This window comes from Nyctereutes procyonoides, unplaced genomic scaffold (assembly GCF_905146905.1).
Source record: "Nyctereutes procyonoides isolate TBG_1078 unplaced genomic scaffold, NYPRO_anot_genome, whole genome shotgun sequence".
NCBI classification, from domain to species: domain Eukaryota; kingdom Metazoa; phylum Chordata; class Mammalia; order Carnivora; family Canidae; genus Nyctereutes; species Nyctereutes procyonoides.
The window spans coordinates 47955697-47969418 of NW_026575125.1; the positions used below are offsets into that span (position 1 = coordinate 47955697).

General features: G+C 36.7%; 1 protein-coding gene across 4 annotated transcripts in view; it reads left to right on the top strand.

Moving 5' to 3' along the window:
• Positions 1-13722, top strand: part of HDAC8 (histone deacetylase 8) — a 223363-nt gene that overhangs the window by 54058 nt on the left and 155583 nt on the right. For 2 of the 4 annotated variants that reach the window (XM_055338988.1, XM_055338989.1), the window contains one exon: positions 5230-5424. In XM_055338988.1, coding sequence (XP_055194963.1) covers positions 5230-5356 — 127 coding nt within the window. In that variant the 3' untranslated portion in view covers positions 5357-5424. Of the gene's footprint in view, positions 1-5229; positions 5425-8467; positions 8581-13722 lie in introns of those variants that run through there. The other 2 variants (XM_055338986.1, XM_055338987.1) reach the window with 1 other exon arrangement.

The following is a 13722-nucleotide window of genomic DNA, read 5'->3' on the forward strand; positions in this document are numbered from 1 at the left end:
AGATGGGTCTTATTTTAGAATAATATGCTGGGGTAGGATGGTACACTGCAATTCACCTTTTCCTGGAAAATAAGAGGGGGCAAGGTTCTTAAACATTACTGCTTTCTGGTGAGCACAGGGCTCACATAAACTTCAACATTGTCATTTTCCCCTTTTGTTTAAGACAAGTATTATTACCAAGCAACTCAGAGGTGATCATAAACCTCCTGAGTATGGTGAAGCAGAGTCTAAGAAATAGTCTCTTGAGCACTCTTTGTGTTGCTCTTTAAAACCATTTGAACCATCTGTTGAGAAGCAGTGGTAAAAGTCAATTGTTTTAGGGTTTGTAGTTCAGACCTCTTAACAGAGGGAAGACTAACATTGAAAAAAAAAACTAACATAAAATGTCATATTTCAGAAAAAAGCCAACCAAGAATTGAACCCTGAAGGTAACCAGTCAAGTGGATTCTAAGACATCAATGGAGGAAAATCCATTTTGCAGCACCACTCATGGAGCTAAGATGTCAGTGTTCTTGGTGACACTGTCCATAGCCTAGGTTGCCTCTCATAGAAAGACATGCATGGGGATCCCTGGGTGGCGCAGCGGTTTAGCACCTGCCTTTGGCCCAGGGCGCGATCCTGGAGACCCGGGATCGAATCCCACGTCGGGCTCCCGGTGCGTGGAGCCTGCTTCTCCCTCTGCCTGTGTCTCTGCCTCTCTCTCTCTCTCTCTCTCTCTCCTCTCTCTCTCTCTATCATAAATAAATTAAAAATAATTTTTTTAAATAAAAAAAAGAAAGACATGCATGACCTGAGCACTTCTTCAGACACCCTTTGTGTCCTAGGTGGTAGTTTGTTCAAGAAGAATTCCTGTCATACATGTTCTGCTGTGATGACCAGTTCTTTCAGATTTATATCAAATCATTGGGCTTTAGCTTGTAGGGCTGCTTCAGCTCCCAGAGAAGAGATGATGTTGTAAGGCAACATAGGGTCCCTGATAGGGACTTAGGCAGTCAAGTTTTAGTTCTTGGTGACTCCAAGTCAGGTGAGAGGAAGAAAAATTGGAAAAGTCCACTTGGAATATATTAGCCAGATATTGAAGAAAACTGGAAGAATAGAAAATTTGGTAAGGATCAACAATTTGGGCATGGTACCAAGGTCCAGTCCAGTTTCCAAGTAGGTAACAAAACTGATTCTTCCACATGGGGAAGGAAGTCAATTATATCTCTACCAGAGAAGACAAAGTTTGCATACTCACCAGAAACCTGCAGTTTATGAAGAGATGATAACTGAAAGACAATAACTTGATTCTGATAACCTGGAATAGTGTGCTATAGATGACACTTAGTTTTCCTTTGAAACACAAAATTTCTCTAAATGGTTACCTCCCTTTTTATCAAAGATAATCTCAAAGATTATTCTTGACTTCAAAATAAGGCTGGTCCCACAAGCAACAAAAGAAAAAAAGATAAATTGAAGTTCATCAAAGTAAAAACTTTTGTGTATCAAAGGACATTATCAAGAAAGTGAAAAGACAACCTACAAAATGGGAGAAAATATTTGCAAATCATATATCTGATAAGGGTCTAGTATCCAGAATATATAAAGAACTCATACTGCTCACCAACAAAAAAGACAATCCAATTTTAAAATGAGCAAAGGACCTGAATAAACATTTCTCCAGAGAAGATATACAAATGTCTAACAATCATACAAAATGATGTTTGACATCATTAGTCATCAGGGAAATGCAAATCAAATTCACAATGAGACACCATTTCACACCCACTAGAATTGCTAGAATTGAAAAAACAAAACAAAATAACAAGAGTTGATGAGGATGTAGAGAAATTAGAACCCTTGTACACTGTTGGTAGGAATGTAAAATGGTGCAGCTGTTATAGAAAGCTGTCCTTAAAAGTTAAACAGAATTATGATATGTCCTAGCAATTTCACTCCTAAGAATATATCCAAAAAATTGAAAACAGGTACTCAAGTACACAAATGTTCACAGCAGCACTATTCACAATAGCCAAAAGGTAGAAACAACCCAAATGTCCATCAACAGATGAATGTATAAACAAAATATGGTATATACATACAATGGAGTATTAGTCATAAAAAGCAATGAAGCACTGACCACATGATACAACATGGATGAACCCAAAAAATATTATGCTAGGAGAAAGAAGCCAGACACAAAAGATCACCTATAGTATGATGTCGTTTACAGGAAATACCCAGAATAAGTAAATCCATAGAGACAGATTACAAATTGGTGGTTGTCAGGGGGTTATAGGAGGGAGAAATAAGGAATGCCTGCTTAATTAATGTAGGGTTTTCTTTTGAGGTGTGAAAATGTTTTGGAAATAAATTGAAGTGGAAGTCACACAATGTTATGAATGTACTAAATGTCAGTGAATTACATACTTTAAAATGGTTATTTTAACATTATGTAAATTTTACCTCAACAAACAATACTCAACAATAAAAATCAGCCTCATCTGATTTAGCCTGATTATTTACATAGGTGCAGCAAGAATGGTAATTTACCATTTAGCCCTTCCTAAGCTTGTTTTGCTGGAAGTTTTCATACGAAATCTCACTTTGAAATTTTAAAAGCCTATTAGAGCTAGGAAGCCAATCTAAGGAGATTTTATCTTCAGTATTTATAAAGTTGGGACCATTCCTCTCTTCTTGGGGTCTCCAAGATATCTTAAGCTTCCAGGGCTTCCCAGGAAGTAACCTTCCTTACTCCCTTGCAAGACTGGGAACTCTGTAAGCCAGGTACCAGATACCAGGCTAGTTTTCCCAAGAAGGCTTTGTATGCATTGCTGAATAAAGTCAACCTTAGTTCCTTAAAAGTGTATGATCATATATGATTCAGTGAGCTTCATTGACAAATATGGCATTCCAGGCAAGGCCTTGGTTATATAACCAATGTTGCCAATCATGTCCTGATTACAGGTAGGACAGATAATTCTTTTTTTTTATAATAAATTTCTTTTTTATTGGTGTTCAATTTGCCAACATACAGAATAACACCCAGTGCTCATCCTGTCAAGTGCCCCCCTCAGTGCCCGTCACCCATTCACCCCCACCCCCCGCCCTTCTCCCCTTCCACCACCCCTAGTTCATTTCCCAGAGTTAGGAGTCTTTATATTCTGTCTCCCTTTCTGATATTTCCTACCCATTTCTTCTCCCTTCCCTTCTATTCCCTTTCACTATTATTTATATTCCCCAAATAATGAGACCATATAATGTTTAGGACAGATAATTCTTATTGAACCAGTGCAAATAATTATATTGCCATGTAAATAAGAATGCTCGATAAAAGTTTCTGAATCCTGGAGGGCTCAGGCAGGGGGAATGAGGTATCATTTACAAGTTTGTGACTTCTGTTTGCAAAAGCATGGTTTACTAAATTATTATGAGTTATAGATAGCATAAGAAAAAAGATGAGTCCCTAAAACATCATCAATATTCTGTTTTGATTGAAATATAGTTAACATGATGTTACATTAGTTTCAGGTGTCCAACTTAGTGACTCCACAACTCTGTAGGTTATGCTTTGCTGACTACAGTGAAGCTACATTCTGTCACCATACTACACTATTACAATATCATCAACTGCATTCCCTGTGTTGTGCCTTTTATTCCCATGACTTATTCATTCTACAACTAGAAACCTGTACTTCCCACTCTTCTTCACCCATTTCGCCCATCCCCTCACCCCTCCCCTCTGGCAACCATCAGTTTGTTCTATTTATGGGTCGGTCTGCTTTAAAACATCAGCACATTCTAAACAAAATCCACAATCATCCCCCATCAGTTTCATTCAGATTTATGTAATTAGTTCTTGTTCCTCTTGACCTTGCATTAGTGGTCTCATTAACCTGTCTACTTGTCAGCTAGTTCTTGAAATCCTGACTCAATTCACTGATATGGTCTCAAAGTTGTTTAAACTATACCATAAAAAGCCTGCACTTAACAATACTTGGCAAAACCATTTTCCATGGGGCTCTGAGATAGTCTCTCTTTGTTGAAGATGAAGCACTCTAGCTTGTACCTGATTGCAAGTACTCTCAGGGACACATTAGATTAAAATATATAAAACCATCTGTAAATGGCAAAAGATGTACAATAGCTTTGGTTAACTTGCTGCTGATCATTTTCAGAAATTAAAGATCTGATGAGAATTCATTACAAGAATAATGCAACTGGCAAAGACATGTAGTTGTTTCTGTGGCATGCAAAACAATATAAAAGTCAATCCCAAAAAGTTTTTAGACAAAATATCCATAAACATAATGATTAACTCTATTTTCAAAGAAAAGAGAGTATTATATCTAATTTATAAAAATGAATGAACTAATCTTTATAGAGACAAATATCCCTAAATATAACCTATAATAATCCTGATATACCACAAATATACCAAGCTTACAGTTAGAATATTCCCAGAATATACCAAGAATATCAAGTAAAGAGATTCAGTAAACCAGAGTAGGTGTCAAATATCCATATAGTAATATAATTCCATAGGTAAGTGCTGAGACTCCCCAATTGAAACTAATGGCCTAGCAGATGCTAGATTCTAAAGAAGCAAAATTAAGACCAAGTTAACATTAAAAAAATTTTTAATTATGACCGAAAACACTATACTGTAGTCCTCTAAAATCTGGGAAAGCAGCATAAGGACTCTGAAAAATAGAAACATATCATGGCTAGTGAGGACATTGATAGATCCTTAGGAAATTCCTATAATACATACAATTTCTGAAATATTTATATTAATAACAATTTGCTTATACAATTTAACCTAGGGAAAGCTGAGCATCTCTACCAATTTGGCAACTCTTCCCATGCATCTCATCAATAGTAACATATCAGATAAACCCAATTATTTCTAGCATGTCTTTATTTTTATAAGATGAAGGAACAAATTCCTTGTGATTTTCCAGGGTGTTCTGGGATTCAATTAAGATAAGTGATGGATTACTGAAAAATACTACTTGGTTCTCTATTTAACCAAAATCATGATAAAAGATTTTTAATGTAAACATAGGAGGTAATATGACCATAAAGAACCTCATCTCAGGGCTCCTGGGTGGCTCAGTCAGTTAAATGACCAACTCTTGGTTTGGGCTCTGGTCACGTTCTCAAAGTCCTGAGATCAAGCCCTGCATTGGGCTCCCCACTCAACACAGTCTTTTTTTAATTATTATTATTATATTTATTTATTCATAGACACAGAGAAAGAGGCAAAGACAAAGGCAGAGGGAAAAGCAGGCTCCCTGTAAGGAGCTTGATGTGGAGCTCGATCCCAGGACCCCTGGATCATGACCTGAGTCAACAGCAGATGCTCAGCCACTGAGGTGCCGCAGCACAGTCTTCTTGTCCCTCGCCCTCTGCTCCTCCCCCTGCCTGCTCTCACATTCTCACTCTCCCACCCTCCTAAATAAATAAATAAATAAATAAATAAATAAATCTATCTTTTTTTTTAAAAAAAAAAGAACCTCATCTCTTTCCTAAGTAGGAAGACTTTGCTTTCTTAAATAATCAAGGCCATAATAAACATAAATCATATAAGGTTGTTCTAGTAAGACAAAAAATCTTGTTTATTGAGGAAGATTACTTAGTAAAGCAAAACCTTTACAGGCTATTATTAAGAGAAAACCAATAATGCAAAAAAAAATAACATTTTAACAGAAAGGAAACCAAATTCTAGTTTTCTATCAGTATATAATATTTGATACTGAAGTTCTTTTTCAAAATCTGATAAGTATGCCCATCAAACCTTAGCCAACTTTGATCTTAACAAATAAAATTCCCTTTCTGGGAAACTTCTACCACTTTCTATATGTATACACATCCTTTACAGTATAATTTCTATAAGTGGCCAAAAAGAACATGTTCACTAACAGATCCAAATACATACAGTTTCACTGTAGCATGTAGAGATAAGAAGCAAAAGTATATAAACCTTAGTAATTAATGCATTCTTTTAGTTAGAAATGATCTAGGTATCTGATGAATATCCATTAATTAATTTAATATCAGCCCAAAGTTTTCAGTTACCTAAAGGTGTTGTAAATTATCTTCTAGTTGACATACTACAAAACATAATTACTGTTGAAATAAACTTCGTCAGAATAATGACTCAATTAGGCTAAACAAATTTACATTTGTCATAGTCTCAAACATTTAGTAGAAGTAATATTAGCTCATTTAATTAGTAAACCTGTATAAATTTAGGAATAATATACTCAAGTAGAATAAAAATCTACATGTATATTACCCTTAATACTGATAAATTAGAAAACACATGGCTGATTTTAGTAAATCAAATTTATTATAAATTAGTCTCATCTGCCAAAGACTTACCTAAATTATGCTAACTTGAATTCTTAAAATATTTGAGTTTGTTTCTATAGCAATACTCTTTTAGCACATTAAAAGTCTTCAAAGTTTAGTTTCTTTATTTTCCTTATTTAGGAATATTCTATTTATCTAAGAGCTTATTTCTATAATCCGGTGAGAATAGAGCTCCTTTAAGCATATATTAGGAAAATGTTACATACAAAGGCCTTTCTGATTACAGACATCATCACTATTAATATTATTCAAGTTATCGTCATAGGGAGGATGTTCATTAACAAATAACATCTCAAAGGAAAAAAAAGGGGGCTGGGAGGTTTTTAAAGGCAGGTATTCTTCTTTATATACCATATTATTTCTGCTTGCTGTGTTTGTTGGTTGGTTTTGTTTTTCTCTGCATATGACTTGTCTCCCTAACTTAATTGTAGGCTCTGAGGGGAAAAAGTATGTCCTGTATTGATTTGTATTTCTCCTCCCCCTCCTCCTTACTTCTTTATTTTTTACTGAGGTATAATTGACATACAATGTCCTATTAGTTTTAGGTGTACATAATAGTGATTCAACATTTTTATACACTACGAAATGATCCCCACAGTAAGTCTAGTTATAATCTGTCACCATGCAAGGTTATTAGAACATTATTGACTATATTCCCTATACTGTATACTCCTTTTTTTTTTTTTGCCTAACACTCAATGTTCCACCTCACCTATCCAAAAGTTATTGACATTTCTCTTTCTTGATGTGCTAAGACAGTAAACTTATAAAATATAAACTTTTCATGATTGGAAAATAGAATCTAGGAACTTTCTAAGTCACATATTTAACTCTTATTTACAGAAAATTCTTGGGTGGACAAATCTTTTTATCATATTGGTTTCTTCCTAGTTGCATATCTGAGGCCAAGCTATTTTTTGCTAGATGATCACTAAGTTCACGTTCATGAGAAAAAAATGCTTAGTGCTATTTTTTACCAACTTCCTGCTCACCAATGTACCTGTCTCATGATTCAGCCTATGAATCAGGGTATTGTTCAGAATATGAAACATTATGAAAGAGATTTCATGAAGACGTTTATGCACTGTGTAGGTACTAGAAAGATCTTACAATCTCATAGTACTGAAAAATGCTATTTTAGATGATGCTCATGCCCAGAATTCTATTTCAAGTAAAATATCAGGGAGAACTTGGGAAAAAATGGGCTGGATATTTAAAGTGTCTGTGGAAGCTGAAGAGATTGAAGCATTTAGGATGAGGCCTTAAAAATAAATTACACTTTTGATGATAAAGAATTCTCTTACATCTACTCAACAAGACTTAATGGCGACTTAATAAAAAGAGTAGGCTACTCTTAATAAAAAGAGTAGGTTAATGTTGACAGGAGGTTTAAAGTGACACAATATCACCAATAGTAAAGAAGTTAAAAGACATCAGTGAAGTCACTGAAGACAATTTTAGTGAAGGAAACAGAATAACTTCAGAGGAGGCTGCTTCAGTCTCCGTTGTAATAATCACATTTACCAAAAGGCAACCACATGCTTGCTGCCCAGGAGGTTATGCATTTGTACATTCTACATGCAGCTTTTATGAGCAACAAGTGCAAAAACTCACTCAAAAGAGAGAAAGAAACAACCTCTAGGTTATGTCATAGAATCAGTACAGAGACTCCAATTTCCATCATCTTCTGCATCTAGCTGAGCAAGACGGTCTTTAAGGCCCTTTCTAGATTCTAGCTTTCTTAAAGTCCTATAAGTGATAATCAATGTTCATCATGATGACCCCAGGGCACTACAGGTTTTTTAAAAAATAATTCCTGAGTCATTAGAAAAAAGTATTATTTTGTCCAATATAATATTCTAATTCTTTGAAAATCTGGGATCCTAAATTGGAAAATGTTACCAATCAACCTGAATATGTAGTTTACCAAAACACTTCATCCCTTGACCATTCTGAGCCATTTACTATTTAAACTTTATAGGTAGATTTTTGTTTTTCTTAAAAGAAGGGGGAATTGTAAGGGAATAGATCTCAAGGGTTAGATCCTTGGCTGTAAAGATTCCCTTAGATCGCTTTTGGCTATTGGCTGTAGCAACTTGTTTTCTTACAGAGATGAAGCATCTGGTTTTTGTTATCTCAATGATGCTGTCCTGGGAATATTACGATTGCGACGGAAATTTGACCGTATTCTCTATGTGGATTTGGATCTGCACCATGGAGATGGTAAGCCTTTCACTTTCAAAGGTGCTTTGCTGCTAGGACAGAAGGTTTTTATCAGTAAAGCTGCTTCTAGGTGACTGGTCAAAGGAGAAATGCCTTTTGTAAGAGAAATTTTTCTAATTGAGAATCCTCAAGTAGATAGAAGAGAGAGTCTTCTAACTGATATAATTCCTCCTATACTGATCAAGGTGGTTTAAAATACCAGGTTACTGTCATTTCCCCTCCACCAGCAAAGTTTTCCAGTAGAGAACGTTAAGAAGTGGAAATCGTGTCTCGTGTTTGTTCAGTACTCAGAAACCTCCATCAGCCCACTTCCATAAGTGAAATTGGCAGTTACAAGCTGACAGTCTCGTTGCTTCTCTTAAGATTGAATGAGTACATGATGGAGTAACATTCTGAATTTTTCACCACTAGGGATGCCAACTCATGTAGTGATCAGAATTTGTGCCATTTTCTTTGAATTGCTAAAATGCTTAGTGCTGCACAAACTAACTCAGGGTATCTCCTCTAACTTTTCACAGCAGCAGAACCTTGATTTCCCTCATACCATTAATGCCCTCTTTTTTTTAATTTATTTTTTATTGGTGTTCAATTTACCAACATACAGAATAACCCCCAGTGCCCGTCACCCATTCACTCCCACGCCCCACCCTCCTCCCCTTCCACCACCCCTAGTTCGTTTCCCAGAGTTAGGAGTCTTCCATGTTCTGTCTCCCTTTCTGATATTTCCCACACATTTCCTCTCCCTTCCCTTATATTCCCTTTCACTATTATTTACATTCCCCAAATGAATGAGAACATATAATGTTTGTCCTTCTCCAATTGACTTACTTCACTAAGCATAATACCTTCCAGTTCCATCCACGTTGAAGCAAATGATGGGTATTTGTCGTTTTTAATGGCTGAGTAATATTCCATTGTATACATAAACCACATCTTCCTTATCCATTCATCTTTCCATGGACACCGAGGCTCCTTCCACAGTTTGGCTATTGTGGCCATTGCTGCTAGAAACATCGGGGTGCAGGTGTCCCGGCGTTTCATTGCATCTGAATCTTTGGGGTAAATCCCTAACAGTGCAATTGCTGGGTCGTAGGGCAGGTCTGTTTTTAATTCTTTGAGGAACCTCCACACAGTTTTCCAGAGTGGCTGCACCAGTTCACATTCCCACCAACAGTGTAAGAGGGTTCCCTTTTCTCCGCATCCTCTCCAACATTTGTTGTTTCCTGCCTTGTTAATTTTCCCTATTCTCACTGGTGTGAGGTGGCATCTCATTGTGGTTTTGATTTGTATTTCCCTGATGGCAAGTGATGCAGAGCATTTTCTCATGTGCATGTTGGCCATGTCTATGTCTTCCTCTGTGAGATTTCTCTTCATGTCTTTTGCCCATTTCATGATTGGATTGTTTGTTTCTTTGCTGTTGAGTTTAATAAGTTCTTTATAGATTTTGGAAACTAGCCCTTTATCTGGTATGTCATTTGCAAATATCTTCTCCCATTCTGTAGGTTGTCTTTGAGTTTTGTTGACTGTATCCTTTGCTGTGCAAAAGCTTCTTATCTTGATGAAGTCCCAATAGTTCATTTTTGCTTTTGTTTCTTTTGCCTTCGTGGATGTATCTTGCAAGAAGTTACTGTGGCCAAGTTCAAAAAGGGTGTTGCCTGTGTTCTCCTCTAGGATTTTGATGGAATCTTGTCTCACATTTAGATCTTTCATCCATTTTGAGTTTATCTTTGTGTATGGTGCAAGAGAGTGGTCTAGTTTCATTCTTCCGCATGTGGATGTCCAATTTTCCCAGCACCATTTATTGAAGAGACTGTCTTTCTTCCAATGGATAGTCTTTCCTCCTTTATCAAATATTATTTGACCATAAAGTTGAGGGTCCACTTCTGGGTTCTCTATTCTGTTCCATTGATCTATGTGTCTGTTTTTGTACCAGTACCACACTGTCTTGATGACCACAGCTTTGTAGTACAACCTGAAATCTGGCATTGTGATGCCCCCAGATATGGTTTTCTTTTTTAAAATTCCCTTGGCTATTTGGGGTCTTTTCTGATTCCACAAAAATCTTAAAATAATTTCTTCTAACTCTCTGAAGAAAGTCCATGGTATTTTGATAGGGATTGCATTAAACATGTAAATTGCCCTGGATAACATTGACAATTTCACAATATTAATTCTGCCAATCCATGAGCATGGAATATTTTTCCATCTTTTGTGTCTTCCTCAATTTCTTTCAGAAGTGTTCTATAGTTTTTAGGGTATAGATCCTTTACCTCTTTGGTTAGGTTTATTCCTAGGTATCTTATGCTTTTGGGTGCAATTGTAAATGGGATTGACTCCTTAATTTCTCTTTCTTCACTCTCATTGTTAGTGTATAGAAATGCCATTGATTTCTGGGCATTGGTTTTGTATCCTGCCACACTACCAAGTTGCTGTATGAGTTCTAGCAATCTTGGGGTGGAGGCTTTTGGGTTTTCTATGTAGAATATCATGTCATCATCGAAGAGGGAGAGTTTGACTTCTTCTTTGCCAATTTGAATGCCTTTATTGTCTTTTTGTTGTCTGATTGCTGAGGATAGGACTTCCAGTACTATGTTGAATAGCAGTGGTGAGAGTGGACATCCCTGTCTTGTTCCTGATCTTAGGGGAAAGGCTCCCAGTGTTTCCCCATTGAGAATGATATTTGCTGTGGGCTCTTCATAGATGGCTTTTAAGATGTTGAGGAATGTTCCCTCTATCCCTACACTCTGAAGAGTTTTGATCAGAAATGGATGCTGAAAAAAAAAAAGAAATGGATGCTGTATTTTGTCAAATGCTTTCTCTGCATCTAATGAGAGGATCATATGGTTCTTGGTTTCTCTCTTGCTGATATGATGAATCACATTGATTGTTTTACAGGTGTTGAACCAGCCTTGTGTCCTGGGGATAAATCCTACTAGGTCATGGTGAATAATTTTCTTAATGTATTGTTGGATCCTATTGGCTAGTATCTTGTGGAGAATTTTAGCATCCATGTTCATCAGGGATATTGGTCTGTAATTCTCCTTTTTGGTGGGGTCTTTGTCTGGTTTTGCAATTAAGGTGATGCTGGCCTCATAGAATGAATTTGGAAGTATTCCATCTCTTTCGATCTTTCCAAACAGCTTTAGTAGAATAGGTATGATTTCTTCTTTAAACGTTTGATAGAATTCCCCTGGGAAGCCATCTGGCCCTGGACTTCTGTGTCTTGGGAGGTTTTTGATGACTGCTTCAATTTCCTCCCTGGTTATTGGCCTGTTCAGGTTTTCTATTTCTTCCTGTTCCAGTTTTGGTAGTTTGTGGCTTTCCAGGAATGCATCCATTTCTTCTAGATTGCCTAATATAGCTGTTCATAATATGTTTTTAAAATCGTTTGTATTTCCTTGGTATTGGTAGTGATCTCTCCTTACTCATTCATGATTTTATTAATTTGAGTCTTCTCTCTCTTCTTTTTAATAAGTCTGGCTAATGGTTTATCTATCTTATTAATTCTTTTAAAGAACCAACTCCTGGTTCTGTTGATCTGTTCCACAGTTCTTCTGGTCTCGATTTCGTTGAGTTCTGCTTGAATTTTAATTAACTCTTTTCTTCTGCTGGGTGTAGGATCTATCTGCTGTTTTTTCTCTAGCTCCTTTATGTGTAAGGTTAGCTTTTGTATTTGGGTTGTTTCCAGGTTTTGAATGGATGCTTGTATTGCAATGTATTTCCCCCTTAGGACTGCTTTTGCTGCATCCCAAAGATTTTGCATGGTTGTATCTTCATTCTCATTAGTTTCCATGAATCTTTTTAATTCTTCCTTAATTTCCTGGTTGACCCTTTCATCTTTTAGCAGGATGGTCCTTAACCTCCACGTGTTTTAGGTCCTTCCAAACTTCTTGTTGTGATTTGGTTCTAATTTCAAGGCATTATGGTCTGAAAATATGCAGGGGACGATCCCAATCTTTTGGTATAGGTTCAGACCCGATTTGTGACCCAGTATATGGTCTATTCTGGAGAAAGTTCCATGTGCACTTGAGAAGAATGTGTATTCAATTGAGTTTGGATGTAAAGTTCTGTAGATATCTGTGAAATCCATCTGGTCCAGTGTATCATTTAAAGCTCTCATTTCTTTGGAGATGTTGTGCTTAGAAGAACTATTGAGTATAGAAAGAGCTAGATTGAAATCACCAAGTATAAGTGTATTATTATCTAAGTATTTCTTCACTTTGGTTATTAATTGATTTATATATTTGGCAGCTCCCACATTCGGGGCATATATATTGAGGATTGTTAAGTCCTCTTGTTGGATAGATCCTTTAAGTATGAGATAGTGTCCCTCTTCATCTCTCACTACAGTCTTCGGGGTAAATTTTAGTTTATCTGATATAAGGATGGCTACCCCTGCTTTCTTTTAAGGACCATTTGAATGGTAAATTGTTCTCCAACCTTTTATTTTCAGGCCGTAGATGTCCTTGTGTCTAATATGAGTCTCTTGTAGACAGCAAATAGATGGGTCCTGCTTTTTTATCCAGTCTGAAACCCTGCGCCTTTTGATGGGGTCATTAAGCCCATTCACGTTCAGAGTTACTATTGACAGATAAGAGTTTAGTGTCACCATGATATCTATTCAGTCCTTGTTTTTGTGGATTGTTCCACTGAACTTCTTCTTAAAGGGGAATTTTAAGAGTCCCCCTTAAAATTTCTTGCAGAGCTGGTTTGGAGGTCACATATTCTTTCAGTTCCTGCCTGTTTTGGAAGCTCTTTATCTCTCCTTCCATTTTGAATGAGAGCCTTGCTGGATAAAGTATTCTTGGCTGCATATTCTTCTCATTTAGGACCCTGAATATATCCTGCCAGCCCTTTCTGGCCTGCCAGGTCTCTGTGGAGAGGTCTGCTGTTACCCTAATACTCCTCCCCATAAAAGTCAGGGATTTCTTGTCTCTTGCTGCTTTAAGGATCTTCTCTTTATCTTTGGAATTTGCAAGCTTCACTATTAAATGTCGAGGTGTTGAACGGTTTTTATTGATTTTAGGGGGGGATCTCTCTATTTCCTGGATCTGAATGCCTGTTTCCCTTCCCAGATTGGGAAAGTTTTCAGCTAGGATTTGTTCAAATACATATTCTGGCCCTCTGTCCCTTTCGGCGCCC